We start from the raw sequence: 25255 nt of genomic DNA, 5'->3' as shown, positions 1-25255 counted from the left end.
ATAAATAAAGGCAGCTCCATGTATAGCAATGGAGGAAGAATCTGTTTTTAACAGATTTAAGTAGGGAATTTGCTGGTTCCAACCTGATTGAGATTTGCTCACATTGCACTGCCTATTGCATCGACCAGCCAGTTATGTCCAAGCTGTCTCTGCATTGCTGAGTTCTGAAAGAGAAAGAAAATGCCTGAAATGAAATGAAATGAAACACAAAATTATATGGGAAAATATGGTATGTTATACATGCAATATACTCCGTTATATAGTCCCATTTGATACAGGTAAATTTCATCATATGCAGGGGTTACATTCCTTGCTACCATGTGTATAAGCAAAATTATGTAAAGCAGGAGTAACCCCAGAATGGCCCTGTGTGAGCATCCCTACCTATCTGTAGATGGGGGGGGGGGGTTTCATTCAGCAACATGACAACCATTTCCCCCTGGCTTCCTCTACGCAGTTATTGGTAATGGGTGAAACTAGGAGCTACATGAGTAGTGTTGATCATTTGAGTCTTTCCCACATAAATGACACCATCCATTCCACACAACTGGCTGGAACTCAGCACATCCAACATCATTTCATAATTGTGAAAATTCTATGTGGAAGGGTGTGCTGTCTAGACTTATTTTGAGTCAACAGATACAAGACTGAAGTGATGCTCTCTTACTTCCAGCAAAAGTCAATCCTTGTCAGCCACCCCCCAGCATTTCAGATGGCAGTATTAGCGGTGACCTTAAGGAAGGATATGAACATGGAGAAAAGGTGGAATACAAGTGTAATTTCGGATTTGCAATGACTGGATCAAAGTTGATTGAGTGTTTGGATGGACAGTGGACATCTTTACCACTCTGCAAAGGTAAATTACAGGTGCAACTAAGGCATGTTCACAGGGCAAATGCTATGTGCAGATAAAACTGTTTTTGTTAACTCAGCAAAGTCCACCATGTGCATATATTCCACTAGGATTTATTTTCTATTTACATGCTGGAATTTTCTGTCCCAGAAGTTTCCCAAGTAGCTGGAGAAGAAAAAGGTCTGCTGAAGGGAAAGTGGAGCGTAACATTTGATGTCTCCATTTGAAGCAGAATCAGACCATCTTAAGTGTCTTCATGCTTTGCTTTATCATTGAAATGCTATGTTTAAACTAAAGCTCCCAAATGTGGTATAAAAGAAGCCATTTCTAAATTCCAGCCTTAAGTTTCCAATGCTTGGGACTGGGAATAAGATCAAAACTGAACAGAGAAAAGTAACAACAAATCAATGCTCAGTTATTAAGAATGAAGTTAAAATCATACAAGCCATAATAATATCAAAGTCTGCCTCTTCATTCTACTTCTGCAATATATCCTGATGAGCTGAAAAATGAAGAGCTGCCCTTGGCATTTTTTATCTGGCGTGTAGGAGAGGCTGAAGAGAATGAGCAGCCAAAACAATTGAGGACTGAGATTATAGTTTTGAGAAAATTAAGAACTCATATTTTGTTTCACATTATTTCCTTCTGTTTTCAACAGAGGAACCCAGAGCTTGTGAAGTACCTCCAAATATTAGAAATGGAGGCCCTGTCAGTGTTGACTCAGATAGATATCTGCATGGCGAAACTGTGGCATATGAATGTAATGAAAGATTTTTCATTGTTGGAACTAAAGAAGCTGTGTGTCTGCATGGGCAGTGGGAGTTACCATTATGTGTTGGTAAGCTATTATTATTGTTTATTGAATTGATATACCACCCTACACCCAGGGGTCTCAGGGCGGTTCGCAGAATAAAATCAAGATATAAAACCACAAAATACATAATAAAAACAGAAACAACAAGCCAATAGCCCCCCCCAAAAAAAAACAACAGAAGGGTAAATCAGATCAACGAAAGGCCTGGTTAAAAAGGAACGTTTTTGCCTGGCGCCTTAACAGTGTCTAATGAAGGTGCCAGGCAAACTTCCCTGGGGAAAGCATTCCACAGACAGGGAGCCACTGCAGAGAAGGCCCATTGTCATGTTGTCACCCTCTGGACCTCTTGAGGAGGAGGCATATGAAGGAGGGCCTCAGAAGATGATCTCAGGGTATGGGTAGGTTCACAGGGAAAGAGGCGGTCCTTGAGGTGTTGTGGTCCTGAGCCGTTTAAGGCTTTATAGGTCAAAACCAGCACTTTGAATCGAGCCCGGAAACTAATTGGTAGCCACTGCAGTCGGACCAGGATCGGTGTAATATGCTCAAACAGTCTTGCTCCAGTGAGCAGCCTGGCCACTGAATTCTGCACCAGCTGATGTTTCCAAACCGTCTTCAGAGGCCGCCCTACATATAATGCATTGCCGTAATCTAACCTTGAGGTTACCAAAGCATAAACAAGAGTAGTTAGGCTATCCCTGTCCAGATAGGGGAGTAGCTGGGCCACCAGCCGAAGCTGATGGAAGGCACTCTGGGCTACCGGAGCCTCGAGCGACAGCAAAGGATCCAGGAGTACCCCCAAGCTACGACCCTGCTCCTTCAGAGGAAGTGTAACCCCACCAAGAGCAGGCAACCTCCCACCTATCTGGTCTAGTGGTTACCCACTAACAGTAGCTCAGTCTTATCTGGATTGAGCTTCAGTTTGTTGGTTCTCATCCAGTCCATTACCAAGGCAAGACACTGGTCCAACACTTCCACTGCCTCAGCTGGAGATGTAAAGGAGAAATAGAGCTGAGTGTCAAGCTATACCATTACAAATAAATGCAACTCATATTTATATAGACACTTTTCATATTTAATTACCATTTATTAACATAAGCAATTATATGCTTGTGATCCATTGGACAGGAAATTAGACCTACTGCCAGGAGACCTCTGCCACAGACATACTTTGTGGTCTTAATCAAGTCTGTTACTACTTCTTCACCTCAGCTGCCCTATAAAAAATGGCAATAATTATGGTTTCTCCTCCAAAACTGCTGCAAGGATTGACTGCAATAAAGACTGAAAGGCGTATTGGAAAATAGATGTGCATGAAAAATACCAGTGAGATTTTCTAGTTGATTAACTCCATTTGATTATGATTTGCTAACAAACAACTTTACTTGAACAATATTTGAATTGTTAGATGTTGCAGCAAAATGTAGACGTCCACAGAATGCAGAGTTTGTACCATTTGCTTCTCTGGAGAAAATGTTTATGCACAACAACGTTGTAACCTACATCTGTGGTTCCAATCAACACAAAACAAAATGTGTTAATGGAAAATGGTCACCTGAGCCAGAATGCACAGGTACAGTTTTGCATGCTATATACAAATGCATGGTTTCTCAACTTGAGTGACAGATGTGGCCACTGGAAGCAAGAGTGGGACAGACCTGTTCAGGAGTGCCTTCCTGGGTAGGCTAGACTCATTTCCTTTGGAAAGATCACATAAAGCTTCCTTTAAGATTGCATGAATTCTGCATGCCTTATGTACTCGGCTGGTGTGAGATCAGGATATTAGTTTATCCACTTCAGGAGCAGAAGCATTGCTGCCACATGGGAAAGGCAATCATTTGACCCAAGGACAGAATTAGCAGCTTGCAAAGCAGTCACTACAGGCTGTTGGTTCTTGCAAACAGAGGCACAGAGTGCATTTACCCTTCTGCATCCCTGTCGGAGAGCACCATCCCTGGAGGTCAACTTAACTGTGATGCCCAGGATTCAGAAACACATAAAACTGGATTGGGTGGCATATCTTGCTACTTTCTCAACAGTGACCTTCCGGTAGCTTTATAATAGTAAAATCTGGGTTGAGTTCACATGTCAGATTTAGGTTGCCAGCAAGAACCTTTTTGGTATACCACAAGAAGTGTGCAAAGCTGAACTGAACCATACACAGGATAAACACTGCAATAGAGGAAGGGTAGCATGCAAATATTTTGGGAGCGACAGCAACTCTCCACACTTCTGAAGACAGACACCTCACCTGCACTGAGTTTTGGAGAGCCTGATGAGGCAACATGGGGATCTCACTGGAACTAAACTGGAGAAGTTCTGCTTCTCTTGCAGGTTTTACCAGGCAGCTGTTTGGTTCAAGACCAATGCAACTAACACATTGCAACATTGAATTCATTCAAGGGATAAGGAGGTTTGACTAGATGCTCACTTTTCATCGTTTCCTTGCATAACTTTATATCATTGAATTCTAATCGACTTTTGTTTATTTATTAAAGCATTCTGTCCACCACCACCTCAGCTTCCCAATGCCATTGACATAACTGATACGAGAAACTATAAGAGTGGTGAGGAGATAAGCTTCAGATGTCAGGAGAACTTCTTTCTTCAAGGGCCACAAAAAATAAAATGTGACAATGGAAAGTGGCAAACCCCACCGCGCTGCTTAGGTTAGTATGATCTTCCTTTCATATTTCCCTTTTTTGTTTTCAAGAAGTCAGAGGATTGAGGGTGGTGGTGTGTGATTTATAATCTAAAGAAGCATAACTTTTTAAAAAACGAAAGGAAACTAGAAAATATAAATGACAATGTGGCCTAAAAAATTATTCTAAGGACACAGTTAAACTTTGGAACCTACTCATACAGAAGACAGTGATAGCCACCAAGTTAGATGGCTTGAAAAGAGGACTGGAGAAATTCATGGAGAAGGCCATTGATGCCTATGCTTTGCATATACCAGTTGCTGCAAATCACAGGAAGGGAGACTGCTCTTATGCTCAGATCAGGATTGTAGGTCTCCAACAGACATTTGGCTGCCCACTTGAGGAACAGAACGCTGGCCTAGAAGGGCCATTGACCTGACCCATCAGGCTCTTCTTATGTTCTTATTTAATAATGGGGATTCGAACCAGGGATGTGGGTGCTGCTGTGGTCTAAACCACTGAGCCTCTTGGGCTTGCTGCAATGGGGTGAGCTCCTGTTGCTCTGCCCAGCTCCTGCCAACCTAGCAGTTCAAAAGCATGCCAGGGCAAGTAGATAAATAGGTACTGCTGTGGAGGGAAGGTAAACGGTGTTTCTGTGCGCTCTGGTTTTCGTCACGGCATTCCATTGTTCCAGAAGTGGTTTAATCATGCTGGCCACATGACCCAGAAAGCTGTCTGTGGACAAACACTGGCTCCCTTGGCCTGAAAGCGAGATGAGTGCCACAACCCATCTAGGGGTCCTTTACCTTTTTTATAAATAGTAATGCACTTGTGAGGTAATAAAGATGCTTATTCAATAGATCAGTGGTTCCCAAACTGTGCTCCATGGAGCACTCGGTGCTTCACAAAGCATCCAAGTGCTCTGTGAAGAGATTGGAAAGGAAAATAAATAAATATGTTTCTTTGGTATAAGGGTGGAGATAGTGCTCCATGATAAATTTCTCTCCAAGAAGTTTGGGAGTCGCTGCAATAGAATGGCAGGAATTAAATGTAACACGAATGGCAGCTGATGCCATAAGTAGCAACCAAGTGTCTTACACTCTTCCCCTGTTGTCCCCTACATTGCTGATGAAGCAAAATATATGATGTGATCTGATTGATTGATTGATTGATTGATTGATTGACTGACTGACTGACTGACTGACTGATTGACTGCATATCCTACTCTTCTTTGCATACCCAGGCGGAATAATTAATAAATAAATAATTAAATAAATAAATAAATAATTTCTTGTTTTTACCCTGCCCATCTGGCTGGGTTTCCCTAGCCACTCTAGGCAACTCCCAACAGAATATTAAAAACAAGATAAAATATCAAACATTAAAAACTTGCCTAAACAGGGCTGCCTTCAGATGTCTTCTAAAAGTCAGATAGCTGTTTGTTTCCTTGGCATCTGATGGGAGGACCTTCCATAGTCCGAACGCCACTACCGAGAAGGCCCTTTGCCTGGTTCCCTGTAATCTCACTTCTCGCAGTGAGGGAACCGCCAGAAGGCCCTTGGAGGAGGACCTCAGTTGGGTGGACACACTCCTTCAGGTATACTGGGCTGAAGCTGTTTCGGGCGGACAAACTCTGTTCAGGCATTCAGTGAACATGCATAGAGAAAAGAGGGAGTTGCCATCCTCCTCCTTACACACGCCTTCATTTTGCATATAGAACTTGAGTGCCTGAAGGAGACCGCTTGGCTGCAAATAACTCCTCCATTCTCCAACTTTCAAGACAATGGCATTGCACCCTGCATATTTCATTGGCAACCTATAATTGGCATAAAAGGAGAAGATAAAAAGATACTATGCATGGTACTGAGCCAAGCAGTCTTATGACTTGCTGTGGTTTGAATTAACTAAGGCAGGGGTAGTCAACCTTTTTATACCTACCGCCCGCTAATGCATCTTTCTTGATGGTAAATTTCCCTTACCAGTGCTTGATGGAAGGAGGATTCAGTTTGTGCCGTAGAACCCCCTACCGCCCACCTAGAATCCTGAAACGCCCACTAGTGGGCAGTAGGGACCAAGTTGACAACCCCTGAACTATGGAACGGAAAGTGTAGCTGAAATCTTAAGTGCATTTTTATGAGAATAACCCCCACTGACTCACTTAACTGGAAAAAACTTCTTGGTAAACCTACTTAGGGTGTCTAGGTACTTAACCACTCTCCCATCTGCAGTGCACATATTAATAAAATAACAGATATCACAGCAATACTATAAGCCTCCAAATTTCTTTCTTCCCTGCCTCACTTTGTAAACCGACTTTGAATTGGCTGCCTCTGAAACTTTCTACCAGATGAAAAAGGAGAGAGCAGTTCTGCATATAAAACACTCTGGAAATCTTTTTATGCCATTTAATTGTATTCATGAAGACCGCATGCTATATAACTCCCTTTCCAGATACAAGATGTGGAGATCCCCCTGCAATTGCCCATGGTGAGGTAAATAATAGTTCCCAGAGGAAGTATCTTTCTGGTGAAAGTGTGGAATATCATTGCCATGAAGGTTTTGAACTTGGGGAATCAAGTACTTCAACATGTGAAAATAGGGAGTGGTCCCCACTGCCAACTTGCAGAGGTAAGAAAATATTCTTATGATATAATAATAATTTATTATTTATACTCCACCCATCTGGCTGCGTTTCCCCAGCCACTCTGGGTGGCTCTCAACGGAATATTAAAAACATGATAAAACATCAAACTTCCCTAAACAGAGCTGCCTTCAGATGTCTTCTAAAAGTCAGATAGTTGTTTATTTCCTAGACCCTCAGAGCTGGACCTCAGCTTCCATTCAAAAGTGGAGGGTAACTATATATCCAATGCAGAGCTTTCAATGAGACTTCAGTCTTATTCCATCAAGAGTATGCATGGAAGACATTTTGCCAAACTGTCAGGGAATTGGAGGCAGAGAAGGAGGAGAAGGGGGAGAGAATGGGCACTTACAGAGATCCTGTGCCTTTAATTAGCAGTCGCTCCTCTTCGGACGAGGAAGGAGACAAAGGGCTGTCGGGAGACAATGAAACTGAGAGGAGGGAGCCATTTCCAGGATCCAGCCACTCTCAGAGCAGAGGAAGAAGGGGGGCTGGGCTTAGGAGGTGGATCTGCTGGGGGGGAAGCGGAAAGAGCCATTCGCGGCAACTGGCTGATTGTGATGGTGTCGTTCTTTTGAACCCTTCTAAATACTTTGAAGCAACCAATAAATCTCTGTAAATATGGCTGGATTCCCGGACTCTTATCTCTGCTAGCATTCACAACTCATCTTTGACACAAACCTATAGAAATTGTGACACTGCCTCACTTGAAGTGTCCTGCCAACCAGCAAACATTCAGAGTTTTGAAATATTCTCCCTCATACAGAATTGAGGGTAATTCAACTTTCAGTCTAACATTTTGTTGCTTTAATATTTCAACCATGACCTTCCTTTTGGTTTGGGGCAGCACTTGAATGTCTCAGAAACTTTTGAGGACTCCTCAGTGAGACGCTGGTTTACTGGCTTACCATCCCTAGTCAGAACAGACAAGCTTCTGTGAAAGAAAACTTGATCGATAGAACCTGATCCACATTTACTGGTTTTCCCCTGTAATGCACAGCAGCAAAAGGCATAATGTGTATTATGGGCTGCACTGTAAGATTATGTGGGGCAGCGGCAAAACCCAACAGGTATAGCCAGTGCTTATTTTCTAAGAAAATGTTTAGGGGTACTCTCATTTTGACTCAAGAAAATCACGATTTTATAGTTCAAATTGGGGGGAATAGAGTAAATGGACAAAAGTACAAAGATTCACAAAATGTTTAGGGGTATGCGTACCCCTGCATACCCCCAGGAAAAAAGCACTGGGTATAGCCACTGCCCTGCTTAAACTGAGAATGTGCTTTAGGTTGTGACTCCAGAATCCCTCAATATTTAGGATTTCTTTGGGAGTCAAATGGAAACTTGAGAGCAGGCAATTAGGAAGGTGGTATAACAGTTTGAAAACCACTGGATGGAGAACCTGGCCAGACTTAAATATGTATCTAAATTCTTTGGATTGGCCATAACAGACATATTAAATTACTAAACCATCTGTTTTCTTTCCCAGTAATATTTATGTTCTTCAACATTTAACCCATTGTGAACTTCTCTGATTACTGATCCTTCTGCCCACTTTCTGCCTGCCTTCATATCTTACCCTTGGGGGGGGGGGGGAACAACCAACAACACACAACTCCCTTCAGCCTTTGAAATGCAGCTTTGTTCAGTATTTTAGTAGGGAAATCCAGACACAGGTATGGTGATATTTTTTGAGAATCATATTTTCATTTGTATTATCTTCTCAGAAAAGTCATGTGGGGAGCCCCCCAGACTCACTGATGCTGCATATGAAGGATTAATAAAAAATCGCTATGAGCCTGGGGACGTGATACCTTTCAAATGTGCACCAGGTTATGCTACAGAAGGACCACGGAATATTACATGCCACAAAGGAAAGTGGTCGGAAGCTTCAGCCTGTGAAGGTATGTTGCATGTTTCGCCTGGGTAACAATTCTAAAGGTAGTTTGCTTCTGGGAACAGAGCAATTCAAGCACTGGTTTGAACAGCAAGGGGCATAGTGAACAAGCAAGTACATCTCTGTAGATGTTTAGGCTCACAAATGTGATTCTGCTTAAATCCTTTACCTCTCCAGTTAAAATGATCTGGGGTAGAAAGGCTTGGAATGAACTCTGGTGATACCTTGGAGAGTTCTGCTGATCAGCATTGGCAATACAGTGCTACTTCGGTTTACGAACTTAATCCATTCTGGAAGTCCGTTCTTAAACCAAAGTGTTCTTAAACCAAGGCAGGCTTTCCCATAGAATGTAATGGAAAATGGATTAATCCGTTCCAGACGATGAAAAACAACCCCTAAAACAGCAATTTAACATGGATTTTACTATCTAACGAGACCATTGATCCATAAAATGAAGGCAATAATCAATGTACTGTACTATAAAATAAATAAGACAGTATTGTAGATGATAAATATTTTTTTTTAAAAAAAAATCCCTTACGTACACTGATGATAGTCATTGTTTGGATGGGGGGGGGGTATCCATTTCTGCAGTCACACAATCAACCAGTAGCTGTACTGGGTTCCACACAGTCACAAAAATGAAGGCACCAGCCACAGTCACAGAAACAAAGTCACAAGCCACAGTCACAAGTAAGTCCCATAAAACGAAGAACAAGTCACAGTCAAAAAAATGTAAAAGCCACATAAACAAAAACGCAGAAATATAGCAAAAACAAAAGCTCCAAATGTCACCTCTGTATTGTGTGGGTGCTCAGGACTCAACAGGAAGCCTCTGATTAGCAGTGGGGGACTCAATTTACAAATGAAACACACTCAACAAGAAGCAGAACATGTTCCGTTTCCAATGCAAAGTTCATAAACCAAAACACCTACTTCCAGGTTTGCAGCATTCTATTTCCAATTTGTTCATAAACTAAGCTGTTTTTAAATCAAGGTACCACTGTATTGATCAGGCAAGAATCTGGGCTCACCCACACTGACCTTTCCTCCTGCACTTTCTAGGCAGAGCTCCAAGCTTTAAAGCTCCATATCTGAGAGCTTTTCTGTGGATTGCTGTTTGCTCCGATTCAGCAACAAATGGGTATTTGTGGGAAAAGACAGCTTCCGATTTATGTGAATCCTACTAGATGCAGAATGTTCTCTGACAAATCAGAGAAGTGGTCAGCCACTCCTACGCTTGGAGAAAAGAGAGCTTCTGATCAACATCACAGGTCCTTCTAGTGCAGCCTTCCTGCTGCCCTGGGGTACCCTTTTATTTGTATCAGCACTTGAGCAGTCCCTGCAAGCAGTGTGTCCCATCGTACTGTACCTCCCTTATCAACCCAGGAAGAAGTGGGCCCACAGCACACACGTAACCTCTTTTTGGGTTGGAATCTTGCTGTGAAATCTATATAACGTTAAAAAACTGAAAACAGTAAGTTTTTAGATGAAGGCTCTTATTGCCAGCACTAGTGGGGCAACAGCTCCTTCTTTGCTTCCCTCCCATGCCTCACAAACAGAGAGGACAAACAGCAGTGATTACTTCAACCTACTATCATTCTCCACAGGGCAACCTCCTGACTCCTCCTCCATCTCCCATCTCCAATCTCAAAAGCATTAAGGAGAGGAATGTAGATCCCCGCTCTGCTGTATTTTGCGCTCTATAAGACGCATCAGACCACAGGACGCACTTAGTTTTTGGAGGAGGAAAACAAGAAAAAAAATATATTCTGAATCTCAGAAGCCAGAACAGCAAGAGCGATCGCTGCACAGTGAAAGCAGCAATCCCTTTTGCTGTTCTGGCTTCTGGGATAGCTTCACAGCCTGCATTCACTCCATAAGACGCACACACATTATTTCTCCTTACTTTTTAGGAGGGAAAAAGTGAGTCTTATACAGCAAAAAATACGGTAATTTCCAATTTGTTTTATGAAGGAATTGGGAAGTGGGATCATGACATTGCAAGTGTGGATGAATGGAATGGATGCTTTTTTTAGAACTTGGTATGTTTGGATGAATGGAATGGGTGATTGGGGGCAACATTTATTATTTTTTTGTGGAGTGAGGCATTTTTGCCCCACCATTAGATTGTAGGGCATCAGAGGCTGGCAGCATTTAAATCCTGTCCCCAGGCTTAAACTTCCCCACCCCTGATGTAAACTGTTACTAAGTGATACATAATGTAAATTGGTTTTCTGATGGTTATATTTAGGAATTTAGTGCTGAATCCCAGGTTCTGCCGCCGTCATAATTGTAGACGTCGCTTTGTCAAATTTAAACTCTGCCCTGAAGAAATAATATTGCCTAATACAATTCAATTAAAGGGCAGTGGCAACATCCAGCCAGGTTATTCAACGTAGTTATTCTTCCCACTGAAATCTATGCGACATAGAGCTTAACTTGGCCTATATTATAGCAGAACAAATCAAGTATCTTAGAGATACAGTGGTACCTCAGGTTAAGTACTTTATTCATTCCGGAGGTCCATTCTTAACCTGAAACTATTCTTAACCTGAACCACCACTTTAGCTAATGGGGCCTCCTGCTGCTGCCCCACCGCTGGAGCCTGATTTCTGTTCTTATCCTGAAGCAAAGTTCTTAACCTGAAGCACTATTTCTGGATTAGCAGAGTCTGTAACCTGAAGCATATGTAACCTGAGGTACCACTGTACTTAAACTAAATGGCCTTGGGTTAAAATAACTATCTGTCTGAGGTATGGATGGATCTGTCAGTTTCAGTTCTTCCAGCTTCTCATTTTTCCTGGGCTGCCCAGACAAGAAGACTCCCCTCTCAGCTTCGCTGATGTGGTTCAAAGGGAACCAGAGCAATACATATGCCACCAGCTTGGCTGCAGCAGTTTCTGGAATGAGGTGTACAAGGTGCCATCCAACTGTTTTAGGGACTCTGCTCTGGATTTGTGTAGGGTTTACTTTCCTTCTCCTAAAGATATTCCTCAAGGCAATGAAGGTTCAGGATCAGAGCTTTCCTTCTCCTAGATGGGCTACCTAGTTGGTGAGCCCCATCTGCCCCTCACAGCATTTGCAGAAACTGCCTTCTTAACTGTTGGACCCACTGTTGGTCTTTGCATGCAGGTGTAGTAGTAAACCAATGTTTGGCTTTAGTTAGGCATTGGACAGCAGGATTGCAGTTAAGCTTGGTCCTCCTTAACCATGATCTGTAAACATAGGGGCCGAGACATTGGGGGTGACTTCTTTCCCTTGCACAGGGACGCGGGTGGCGCTGTGGATTAAACCACTGAGCCTAGGGCTTGCCGATTGGAAGGTCAGCAGTTCGAATCCCCGCGATGGGGTGAGCTCCTGTTGCTCGGTCCCTGCTCCTTCCAACCTAGCAGTTCGAAAGCACGCCAAAAAGTGCAAGTAGATAAATAGGTACCACTCCGGCGGGAAGGTAAATGGCATTTCTGTGCTCTGGTATGGTTCGCAAGAAGCAGCTTAGTCATGCTGGCCACATGACCCAGAAGCTGTATGCCAGTTCCCTCAGCCAGTAAAGCAAGATGAGCGCCGCAACCCCAGAGTCGGCCACGACTGGACCTAATGGTCAGGGGTCCCTTTACCTCTTTCCCTTGCATGGCAGCCAGCTGGGGAGGACGGGGTCCACCTGCTGCTGGGGTCGTGCTGCAGCCTCATGTGGCTCCACCGCCCAGCTCTATGTGATGTTGCACATGTGACATCAGAGTGTTGCATCAGGCCCCTGCAATGCTTTTGAGAAGTTGGCAACTCTGTCTGTAAGCAAGGTTTGCTTGCATTAAGCTCTTGCACTCTTATCTTTGTGTTTGTTCACATTAGGTTCTGGTATTCTTTTTTAAAAAAAGAATGATGGGTATCTATTATGCAGAAAGCACAATTTGTGGAGGAAAAGCTTATTTGTTGGTTTCCTCTCCCCATTTAGATGCAACCTGCGGAGAGCCCCCTGCAGTTGCCAGTGCTAACATTGTGGTGGGGACAGCAGAGGTCTACCTGCCTGACCACAAGGTGCATTATCAGTGCCATGAAGGTTTTGAAATCTCTGGATCGCCTAATGTAACATGTCAAAATAAAGAGTGGTCAGAACCACCGACATGTGTAGGTAAGACCTGGCATTGCAGGTGAAAATGATTTTTTTATTATTATTTATACCTCACCTCACCTATCTGGCTGGATTTCCCCAGCTACTCTGGGCGGTTTACAAGATATCTAAAAACAAAATAAAAGCATCAATCCTTAAAAACTTCCCTAAACAGGGCTGTCTTCAGATGTCTTCTAAAAGTTGGATAGTTGTTTATTTCCTTGACATCTGATGGGAGGGCATTCCACAGGGCAGGTGCTATGACTGAGAAGGCCCTCTGCCTGGTTCCCTGTAACCTCACATCTCGCAAAGAGGGAATTGCCACAAGGCCCTCGGAGCTGGACCTCAGTGTCCGAGCAGAACGATGGGGGTGGAGATGCTCCTTCAGGTATACTGGGTTCCTGATCTTCCTTCTGTGTGCCAAACATAAATGTGACAAAGGAAGTGGAAGAAACTGAGAAGATATTACAAAATGTCTGATGGCCAAGGCAGATATTTTATTTCTGAGTTAAAACTAGAGGCATGATTTACTGTTACAGCCAAAGAAGGTTATTTTTAAAGTCCTAACAAGGAGAATTATCCACCTGTGTGAGTCCCTGTTTTCCGTGTTCCCCCCTCTGAAGGCTGGCAATTTTGTCTCTGCACTGGGAAATACTGCATGATAGAATGGTATCCCAGTGTTAAGACATGCCTCTTTCCAGTCAGCCTCAGATGGGGAAGGGCAGCAATAGAGCATGGAAACTGCCTCTCAGACTGTGCATTTTGGGCTCAGAGAAGACTTGAATTGTATAGGAGAATTTCAATATTGCAATGTACTAGCAGGGATCGAAGATGGGTTTTGTATGCGCAATGCGCCACGTTCATTCCCTGGCATCTCCAGGTGGAGGCTAGGACAAACCACTGCCTGAACTCCTGGCGAGCTTCTACCAGTCCATATGGACCAGTGATGGGGAATCTGTGCCCCCCAGATGTTGTTGCACTTCCCATCATCTCTGACCATCAACCTTGCTGGCTGGGGATGATGGGAGATGTAGTACAACAACATCTGGAGGGCCACAAGATCCTGGACACAGATAAAATTGAGCTAGGTGCACCTCAGTGCTTTTTGTGTTTCAGGCAGCAGAATTGCCATATGCACCTTGACTTGCCCTTAAATGACCCAATACAGCTGCCATTTTCAGGGACTTTTCTTCCTGGACTCATTTACAAAAGTGTAGTGTAGGTGGTTTCCCATGAGGCAAAACACAGTGATAACAACAAGAACCTTTATTGAACGGAACTGGACAACAGGGGCAAAGGAACTGCTTATGTACATTTCTGAAGGCCTGGGCCTCTCCCACTCCCAACGTGATTGGCTGACTAAACTTCCAAGCTGTGAATTATGACTCAGAGTTTAAGGGCCGAAGGCAGAGGCCCAAGTCCTGAAATGTTCTGTGATTGGATATCATGTATCGAATCAGAACATAGGGGCTCAGAATTCTTAGTCCAGACTCAAGCTCAGGCAAACACAGACCACTGAATACAAAACAAAAAGCAAACACTTTTGACCTCTAACTTTTATAGCTAAGAATGACAGCACTGGGGTTGCAGGCTCGTGGCTTGAGGTTGCAACCCCACAAGCATGTGCTCTTTTCTCAGCTTCCTCCAGTGCAAGTTTATTCTGAGTCGAACAGGGCTCTTTCCTAAGTCCATGTGTTTATGGTAGATAGGAGTAGATAGGAGCCCATACCCTCGATGAGGGTTGGAGACCAGCAATTCTCACAGTTAGGACAGTATCCCCTCTTATGACATCTTTTGTCCACTCTTTTATTTCTGAGTTAAAACTGGAGGCATGCTTTACTGTTACAGCCAAAGAAGTTTATTTTTAAAGTCCTAACAAGGAGAATTATCCACCTGTGTGAGTCCCTGTTTTCCGTGTGCTCTCCTCTGAAAGCTGGCAATTTTGCCAGCTTGGAATGTTGGAACAAACTGGTAGGTGCTGTTTTGTGGGAACAGAATGCATTTTCAAGGACTGAAGAAGCTTTCTCTATCATTTCAGATGTAACATGCCCTCCCCCACCCCGGGTTTCTAATGGTCAGACTACGACTGATCTCAAGCAAAGGTACTTACCTCTTGAGAAGGTGCGCTATCGCTGTCACCACGGATACAGCCTTTTTGGAGCTTTTACAGTAAAGTGTGTGAACAAAAAATGGACAGAATCACCAAGATGCATAGGTATTTGATGTCCAATTTTTTTAATGGTCTAAAAGAGAGGAATATAACATTCTTCCTTTAAAAAAAATAAAGTTGTATGTTAAATTTTGCACTGTGCGGATTCTTGCATAGTCTTGGACTGTCATTTATTATTTACCTTCTACTAATCTCTGGGCTACGAGGAATATACCAGAGGAAGTCAAGACTGAAGTGTATACTATGGGAAAACCAACAATCTTCATCTAGAATGGGCCTGATGGAGATTCCTATGGGATCACTCAGTAGTTGGAGTAGGAATACTCAGTAGTATTCCTTCATTGACCAATCATCACGATTGTGATTGGGAAGAAATCCATGCAGACCAAATTGGTCTTCCACAGCACAAGGTGGCTTGCAATGCTTATTTAAATCAATTTGAGCTATTTGCAATGTAATCATCTGTTTGTGGCACATGTTGATCTAGACTGTCTATGCCAATCTGTTTCCTGTCTCCCTCCCAGATGACTGTGATCCATAGCAAAGGATAGACTAGAAGTATTTTTGTCTCTTCCAGCACTAGTAGCCAGTGTCCCTTGAGCTGTAATAAGTACAGAAGAACTGAGATATCTCAACCTTTCTATAATAAATTCAAGTAGAATTTATAGTACTTGATGCATTCTCAAGACACACACTCTTGTTCTCTAGGAAATTGTTGAGTCAATTGTTCAGCTGGATTACTCAGCTCTAGATGACTGGGAACTACCTGTGTACCTTGAAGTATGCCATTTGAGGTGGTGAGAGTTGTGTTGTTATATGTGCTGTGGATCATTTAGACATTCGTTCCACCATTTGGCTAACCCTTATAACCTCATAAGTAAGAATAATGTTATGGTTTTTTACACCATCAATGCATACGGTGCTTTAAAGCATAAAAGTGGGGGTGGAGGGGAGACCATGCAGAAAAATAAGAACAGGTCCGTTCCTGAAAGAGCTTACAAACTGAACTTTAGTAGATTGGAGAGGTAGGAACATAAATACTGGATGAGACTAAAGGTTCATCTACTGTGCTTTGCACAGTACCTAACAGGATGGCTTTGGAAAACCCACAAGGAGGACAAAATCTGGACGGGGACAAGGCAAGAAAGAGAGAGAGAGATGAATAGGTCATATTCGATATGTCTGCCCAAAATGATGGGGTGCACCCTGCCTCATCCCATCCCACTTCAGACATTTCTAAGCGGAAAGCCAAATGCTTCATGGGAAAGGCGGTTTTAGAACCAGTGGAATTACCCCCATTCAACTGCAGCAAACTTAGTGCTTCAAGATGTTGATGGACTGTAACTCCCCTGACCATTCGCCATTCTGGGACTGATTGGAGTTGTAGTCCAGCAACATCTAGATAGCATCACACTGGCTACCCCCAAGTTGCATGTTTGGGGCAGGAGTTCCAGACATCGCAGGTAGAAAGGAGGAAACTAACAGAGGTGTTTATGAAAACACAAGACCTTCAGGAACCAGCATTTTATAAACTTCTATGCTTCTGCAGAATCAATTTTTACAAATAGACACTTGCAAGATACTGAAAGAGATTTTCAAAAACAGCAGAATATGATAAATTTTGATAGTGAAGAGCTGAGCAAAATTCAGAGGACAACCGGCTCCTCCCCCCAATGAGATCCCATCCATGTCAAAATAGGTTTTAGTTGTTTTAATGATTGGTCTATTTGACCAACTAAGGAGGTGCTGATGGAATGTCAGCCACACTTGAAGAGACATTAGAAAGACAATTTGTTCACTGATTATTTCACCCAGCAGATATACATAGCTCAGTAAAACGTATATAAAACGTATATTTTCTTCCTTTTTAAATTAAATCTTTGCATTATACTTTTCTTTTTTTCTGATGTAGAAGCTGAATTATAGAAATGCTTGTGTGTGCAGCCATATGTGTAATCCCAGTAATTGCCATGTCATAGATTCCTTTTTCTGTTTCAATGCATCACCACAGATGCTGCAGGAAAATGTGGTCCTCCACCTCCTATTGAAAATGGAGACTTTCTGGGCCTGGCAACTTCGGAATATATGCCAGGGGCATATGTACGGTATAAGTGCCAAGCTTACCACAATATGCAAGGAGATGAATATGTACAATGTGTCAACGGGCATTGGACAGATACACCAACATGCATAGGTACAGGAAATTTCTCTAAATATTTGCTTTTTCTGTTCTATTGAAGGATATTCAATAAATTCAAAAACCTGTGACCTAGTGACACCAGTGTGGTGCCAGCAGTTGGCATTGTTCTATATGTGTTTTTGCTTTACTACACACTTTTAGTTACCCTCCATCCCAGCTCCTCCCATGAACTACAGGTAGTTCTCTCATGAAGCAAAGTGAGCCACTCACCAAACTCTGGGTGCCTTTACTACTAATAATAGGCAGCCATGTGGTCTAACAGTCCCCCAGAATGCACAAGCTCTTTCCCTTTGCAAGGTTTTCCTTTCAGACACTGACTTTCCACTTTCCTCACAGCAGTGAATTCAAATTCCCCTCAATGCCTCTCCCTGCAAACAGCTAGGACATCAACAAATTATTAGATGGGCCTCAAGGTTAATCATATCTATAACAAGCCTTCAAACTTCATGTTGTACAGTGGTACCTCTGGTTACGTACTTAATTTGTTCCGGAGGTTCGTTCTTAACCTGAAACTGTTCTTAACCTGAAGCACCACTTTAGCTAATGGGGTCTCCCGCTGCTGCTACGCCGCCACAGCGCGATTTATGTTCTCATCCTGAAGCAAAGTTCTTAACCCGAGGTACTATTTCTGGGTTAGCAGAGTCTGTAACCTGAAGTGTCTGTAACCCGAGGTACCACTGTATACCCATGTGGTCTGCAGGAAAGTATCTCCTGCAAGAGTGTGTGATTGGAACTGAGTACTTATAAACTTCTGTAGTACAGTGGTACCTCAGGTTAAGAACTTAATTCATTCTGGAGGTCTGTTCTAAACCTGAAACTGTTCTTAACCTGAGGTACCACTTTAGCTAATGGGGCCTCCTGCTGTCGCCGCACGATTTCTGTTCTCATCCTGAAGCAAAGTTCTTAACCCGAGGTACTATTTCTGAGTTAGCGGAGTCTGTAACCTGAAGCGTATGTAACCCAAGGTACCACTGTAATGTTTTGGACAAAAATCAATAGTTTAAGAAGAACATTAACAATAACCACTTGTGGATACCATATTGTTCTTTACCCTAGATAAGGAGAAGGGACAGGAGATATCTTAAGGTTGTTGTCTCTTCTGACAAAATTTGGGCTGCCATTACTGTTATGTATTGAAGTGCTCACTCTGGCCACCAGGGGTATTGTGTATATAGTTTTCACTCAGGTCCACGTCAGTTAATTTAGGCGGGAAACCCTGGGGTGTTGTTGTTACAATGTTGACGGCCGGCTTCCTATAAAAGCAGGCCGGCTGAGCTTTTCAGTTCAGTTCAGTTCCAGCTTCCTATAAAGAACCACTTGGAGAAATATCTGTATTGTCTGCTTTGTCAACCCACTACTTAATTACTGGCAACCCTCACATCTTGTTCTGCTGTTACTGAATGCCCTGATAGGCCTCAATAAAACATTCCTCCATGACTTGATCGGGGATGAGGGGGCTGACCTGCTATCTTCCTCTCCAGGAAGCCAGTCCACCTGGGAGCCAGGGTTGAGTTGTTCCTGCTGTTGGGCCAGAGACACAAAACAGGGGTCCTGTTGGTTTACTGTTCGATCTGATGTTCACCAGCCTCTCTGTTTAAGCTAGTGGAGATGATCTGGGGAGTTGGACTGGAGAATCCCCAAGCACTTCATAGAATCATAGAGTTGAAAGGGACCCCAAGGGTCATCTAGTTTAAGCCCCTGGAATGCAGGAATCTCAGCATCCATGGCAGATGGCTATCCAACCTCTGCTTAAAAACCTCAAGGAAGCAGAGTCCACAACCTCCCAAGGGAGGTGGAACAGCTCTTATTGTCAGAAAGTTTTTTTTCTGGTGTTTAGTCAGAATCTCCTTTCTTGTAACTTGAAGCCATTGGTTTGAGCCAGAGCAGGAAAAAACAAGCTTGTTCCCTCTCCCATGTGACAGCCCTTGCGATATTTGTGCTTGGAGACTTCATTTACATGCCGAGGCTGCATAGTCTAGACTGAGTCAAGGACCTCATAGCCACCATGACAACAGCAGGGGTCTATCAGTACAATGTGGGCCCAACTTATGTCATACCTTCAATTTGACCTTTGTCGTAAAGCAGATTGTGAATGTCCCATTGGTGGGAGCGGTTGTCACAGGTAGATTATGTCCTGGTGAAGTTGACTTTGTGGTAGCAGGTTTTCCCTGCAGGGGGAGTAGGGGATCATTGGGATGGTCTGCCCATGGAAACCTATAGAACATGAGAGATTCCCTTTGCTCTGGGGGATTTCCCTACCAGTGCTGTAAAGCCCCTAGTTTCCCTATGGAATGATGGGATAATGGAAGGACTGTCAATAAAATCACTACCAAGTGCCCTTTCTGTCATCCCACCAAAAAGGTCATGTTGGAATAAAAAGTGCTGAGGTCTTCTTGAATAACTTGGTAAACCACATACTGCTATATAATGTATAATAATATTGGTATTAGACCCCAATTCAGAAAGCGCCAAATTAAATGTGGACTGCTACTGATGCTTTCTTCATGTTGGCTGATTCTCAACTCAGAAAATCTAAAGCTTGTGACTCCCAACTGGTTTTAATGGGGAAAATATTCAAATTGCTATTTATTTATTCATTTGACAGAAGTCAATGAACTTTTAGGTATAGTAGGCCCCAAGCTTTACTTATTTTTCCTCAGAGGAAACCCACTGATGGGACCACATTATCAATCTCAATTTATTTCAGTGGGTTTGACTGAGTATGACTAACTTTGGACACAATCCAAAGAGTTGTTGTTTTTTTGTTTTGGTCAAGTGAATTCCTCGTCAAATTAATCTCTTAGATGACATGATTTGTGCCTTTCTACAGCTCCTTGTACAGCAACTGAAGAAGATATGAATCAAAACAATATACGGCTGAAGTGGAAATACGCTAATAAAATCTATTCCACATCTGGAGACATGACAGAGTTTGACTGCAAAAGGGGCTTTCAGCCAGATCCATCCTCGCCTCCCTTCAGAGCCCAATGTAGAGAGGGCAAGTTGGACTACCCAAGATGTATACCTGTAGGTACATTGCAGTTAAAGCATAATAACAGAATATTCAACACACATAGCTGTGATTTTTGTTAAGCTATAGAAAGCAATGTGCATTACAAAATAAATGTCTTTGAAATTTTCTTGGTCTACAGCAGATTTTCGATTTTTCCCCCCATCTATACCCGTTCTTCTCATCTCCCAGAGTAGCTCTTCTTTGTTGTTCATCATCTCTTATTTTCTCCTCTCACCTTCCCTTTCTTTCACTGTTTTCTCCTTTCTCTCTCAAAGTCATAGAATTAAAATGAGAAAAAAGTAGTTCTGCTGCCACAAGTAAAGCCCAAATTAAGCCATGACACTATCTACTTTGGGTATGAAATGCCACAAGTGTGTTAGCGCTTCCTTACTCAGCCTTTAGAATAAATTCACCAGGACCATTTAAACTTCAGTGCTCCTAAGCATCAGAATCATCACGTTGTGGAGTAAGCATCTCTTGTTGCTCTTTCACTCTGAATGAATGGATTCATAATATTCCCCAGGATAGTTCCATAATTCACACACACACACTCCAAAATAAATCTCAGCTGGTATCATAAATACAGCAGCAGTGTGGTGTAGTAGTTAAGAGCAGTAGACTCATAATCTGGTGAACCGGGTTCGCGTCTCCGCTCTTCCACATGCAGCTGCTGGGTGACCTTGGGCCAGTCACACTTCTTTGAAGTCTCTCAGCCCCACTCACCTCACAGAGTGTTTGTTGTGGGGGAGGAAGGGAAAAGGAGATTGTTAGCCGCTTTGAGACTCCTTCAGGTAGTGATAAAGTGAGATATCAAATCCAAACTACAACTCCTCCTCCTCTTCTTCTTCTTCTTCTTCTTCTTCTTCTTCTTCTTCTTCTTTGTGGTGCAACACTGAGTCTGTATTAGCACCTGATTTCTGACTGGTTTTTCAAGTCCCCACGACGGGGTGAGCTCCCGTCGCTCGGTCCCTGCTCCTGCCAATCTAGCAGTTCGAAAGCATGTCAAAGTGCAAGTAGACAAATAGGTACCGCTCTGGCGGGAAGGTAAATGGCGTTTCCATGCGCTGCTCTGGTTCGCCAGAAGTGGCTTAGTCATGCTGGCCACATGACCCAGAAAAACTGTCTGCAGACAAACGCCAGCTCCCTCGGCCTATAGAACAAGATGAACGCTGCAACCCCAGAGTCATCCATGACTGGACTTAACTGTCAGGGGTCCTTTACCTTTTTTTTTTTAACTTGGGTTGAGTCCAACCCTTTAAATTGGTGTTGAAGTTTACCTATCAATATCAGAAATGTTTGCCTAACAAGGCATATTTTGTGCATGTGGAATGTGATTTTTAATGCCATCACTCATGTAAAATGACGTTTGACCTTTTATTGTAACACAGATAATTTGGAAAGTAATAATGGCAGCAATGATTGTGCAATGGGGTTATCAGTGTCTGTTGAGTGACTCTATACAAAACAACTTGAAACCATCTTATAATTATTATATAGTGTTACTTGCAGATAGAACCAGTTTAATATAATAAATTAATCAAATACTTTTAGTAGGTATCTACACAAAGGATAATTATGTATGTATATAACCTTACATTTTCATTGCTTACTTTCTATTTAACAGCCACAACAAAAGTAATTGGAAGAAGCATACAGAATACATTTTTAACCAGCACCTGATCTTCAAAATTCATTGATGATTTATTTTTAATATTATTAAATCAAGCTACTTCTTCACAAACACCAATAGATTTCCCCATGGATTATACGCAGCTGCTCACAAAGGATCATGGACCTAAAATTGGAAGCCTACTTCCTTGAAGACACACTTGTAACTTTTAAGGATTGATACAATGAGTATAGATGTAGGCCTGGTTCACTTACAATAAATTCTACTTTAAAGCATCGTGGAAAATGTTATAGGAAGGAAAGAAATACACCAGTAGACAATAACCCAAGAGTTTTGTATAAACATTTCCAGCTCTGGACTTTTGAATTCTCAGTGAGGACCAGCAGCTGTAAATAATACACTAGTTGTGTAAAACTGCAGTGAATTTTTGTAAGCTTGTAGGGCTATTATGTTCATTAAAAAATAAAAGCACTTGTTTTAAAAAAATTGTGTCCTTTGTTAGTATATAATAAAAATGCATAGCATACAAATTATTGGTTTTTTAATGTACTAGTAGCAAACTTACATACCTGTGGGAGGAAACCCCATTGAGTACGTTGAAACTTAGTTCTGGGTTAACGTTTATAGGATTGTAGTATTACAGAGGCAGATTTAGATCAGTGTGACTGGTTCTGCTGCACTGGGCACTGAGCCTGGGGCATCACAGGGCATCGCAACTATGACATGGTGGATTGAACTGAACAGAAGGGGAGGTTGCTGAATTTGGGCCCCACATAGGACACTGCTGAAATCTGAAAGACCAAATTATGTCCCTGACTATTACCATTGCTTTTGAATATGCTCAGACAATCGTTTTGACCCTTTGGCATATTAACAGCCGCACAGATCGAGATATGTGGCTGCATTGGTGGCTACTGGAATTTGGAAGTAACACTCTGTTTCTTATGTCCTTAAATCCCAATATTAACAAACCATGAAAGTATCTGTCAGATCAGCCTTTCTAGTCCTGTTTTCCACAGTAAGCAATGTACCTCTGGCACTCCCAAAATGCAAAAAGATTATCTTGTGCATGTTCCCTAACTAGGGATAGATTTTGTTTCCTTTTGTGAGATTAAGAAATAAAGGAAAAATTACAAGCAAGGGTGTGCCTCAAACTCAGTCTGGAAAGTCCCCATGAGCTGCGTACACAGGATAAAGAAATCCAAGGGGCGTAGGCCCATATCTGATAATAGATGAAGTGGTTAGTGTAGAGTGGACAATGTATTAGAAATGTGTTGAACTCTGATAAGTAGATTGTAAGCCAAGCCTCTGAAAGAGGGGCGGCAGCTGTAGGGATAAAACTGCTGCGCTTATGCCTGATCGAGGCTCTTCGTATCTACGGGTACGGAGGGTCCGCCTTTGCAAACGCGACTAATAAAAGGGTTAACCTTATATTGAAGTCCTTTGTCTGTTTGTTTCCACGAACGACTTCTCACACTTTGCTTCTCTGTTTCCCAATCTTAAGTTCTCTTGCTCCCTTTATATATTTTGCTGTTTTATAAATGAATAATAAATAATAATCAAAATGGAAAAACCCAATAACCCCCCCCCCCAAAAAAACCCCACATTTTGAAAGGGTACAGGACAGTGGTGGTGAACCTTTCGGAGACAGAGTGCCCAAACTGCAACCCAAAACCCACTAATTTATCACAAAGTGCCAATATGGCAATTTAACATGACAAACCTACACAGCATCTTAAAAAGCAGAGACATCAGCTTGCCAACAAAGGTCCATATAGTTAAAGCTATGATTTTCCCAGTTGTGATGTATGGAAGTGAGAGCTGGACCATAAAGAAGGCTGATCGCCAAAGAATTGATGCTTTTGAATTATGGTGCTGGAGAGTCCCATGGACTGCTAGAAGATCAAACCTATCCATTCTGAAGGAAATCAGCCCTGAGTGCTCACTGGAAGGACAGATCCTGAAGCTGAGGCTCCAATACTTTGGCCATCTCATGAGAAGAGAAGACTCCCTGGAAACGAACCTGATGTTGGGAAAGATCAAGGAGAAGGGGACGACAGAGGACAAGATGGTTGGATAGTGTTCTTGAAGCTACTAACATGAGTTTGATCAAACTGCGGGAGGCAGTGGAAGACAGGAGTGCCTGGCGTGCTCTGGTCCATGGGATCATGAAGAGTCGGACACAACTAAATGACTAAACAACAATATTTAATATACCGTTAAAAATTAGCTTTTGGGGGGACTGCCCTGAGTTGTTGAGCTTTGGGGGTCATTGCCCAGAGATTTTTTGGGGGGTGCAAAGACTTGCAGAGCTTTTGTGGGGGCTTGGATCAATGTTGTTTTTTGGGGGGGCAGAACACTCACATGCATTATAAATACTTCCTGTGGCACACGGAGCAGAAACAACACATAGTCTCAACAATTGCAGGCAGCAACCAATGACACGAACTACAGCCGCTGACTATCTCCTGCTCGCTGCAAAAAATCCCACCAATCACTGGGGGGGGGGGAGAGGCAGGAAAACACCTGCTTGGCGGCCAATAAACTGTCTCTAAGCTGCTGTGGGAGCCGCGCACTTGAGGGATCGGTTTACACACGAGGAAATGTGGGGGGAAGTGGCTGCCCAATTTGAGAACCCAAAACAACAGCACTGCTGACGCAATGACTCATGCCATAGGTTTGCCACCGCTAGTATAGGATATCAGTCCTTGTCCACACCATTTCACATTTTTCGAAAATGAAAAAAACTGTTCATGCTAAACAAACCATTTTTCATCCAAAATTTGCCAGTGTATTTCAAGTCTCCTTTTTCCTAATAATGAACTTGGTGACCCTGTTCCTATCAGTTTGGCAGAGGAATGTTGATCCCCCATAGACAGAAGTATGACTACAGCTCATTTCATACATTCCAAAGCCACTTTTCACTCACACAAGTCACAAAGCATCTTACAAACAATAAATAACAATAACAGAATGCAACATCACATCATAAAACAAATAAAATAATTAACAAACCATCAGTAAAAGAGTAAAACGATTAAAAACCATCAGTGAAACAATGCCCGCAGGTCACGAATTTCGCCAAAATCCCAAAAGTGTGCGATTCACTCAAAAATGATGCCAAAAACCTGCAAATTGCCCCCTGCAAGGCTTTTTGGTGCAAACACCGCGTTTCCAGGTAGAACTTGAGATTTTTGCTGAAATTGTCACAGAGCGGCTCAGGGATTTTTCAAAAAAGAAATTTTCCACAAGTTCAGTCGTTGAGGGCTAATTCTTTTTCCTATGATGAA

At 42.7% G+C, this 25255-nt stretch overlaps 1 protein-coding gene across 7 annotated transcripts in view; it reads left to right on the top strand.

Annotated features, from left to right (window-relative positions):
• Window positions 1–22451, top strand: part of LOC310847500 (complement factor H-like) — a 48462-nt gene extending 26011 nt beyond the window's left edge. For 2 of the 7 annotated variants that reach the window (XM_083745314.1, XM_083745316.1), the window contains 11 exons: window positions 674–856; window positions 1512–1691; window positions 3073–3237; window positions 4163–4333; window positions 6758–6934; window positions 8675–8851; window positions 12797–12973; window positions 14991–15167; window positions 17134–17316; window positions 20153–20349; window positions 21960–22451. In XM_083745314.1, the coding sequence (XP_083601440.1) occupies window positions 674–856; window positions 1512–1691; window positions 3073–3237; window positions 4163–4333; window positions 6758–6934; window positions 8675–8851; window positions 12797–12973; window positions 14991–15167; window positions 17134–17316; window positions 20153–20349; window positions 21960–21974 (1802 nt within the window). In that variant the 3' untranslated portion in view covers window positions 21975–22451. The remainder of the gene's footprint in view (window positions 1–673; window positions 857–1511; window positions 1692–3072; window positions 3238–4162; window positions 4334–6757; window positions 6935–8674; window positions 8852–12796; window positions 12974–14990; window positions 15168–17133; window positions 17317–20152; window positions 20350–21959) is intronic. The other 5 variants (XM_083745315.1, XM_083745318.1, XM_083745317.1 and 2 more) reach the window with 4 other exon arrangements.
• The last annotated feature ends 2804 nt before the right edge of the window (window positions 22452–25255 follow it).

This window comes from Podarcis gaigeae (assembly GCF_964106915.1).
Source record: "Podarcis gaigeae genome assembly, chromosome: 6".
Taxonomy (NCBI): domain Eukaryota; kingdom Metazoa; phylum Chordata; class Lepidosauria; order Squamata; family Lacertidae; genus Podarcis; species Podarcis gaigeae.
Note: the sequence above shows the minus strand (reverse complement) of the source record. Positions and strands in the feature narration are given on the sequence as shown.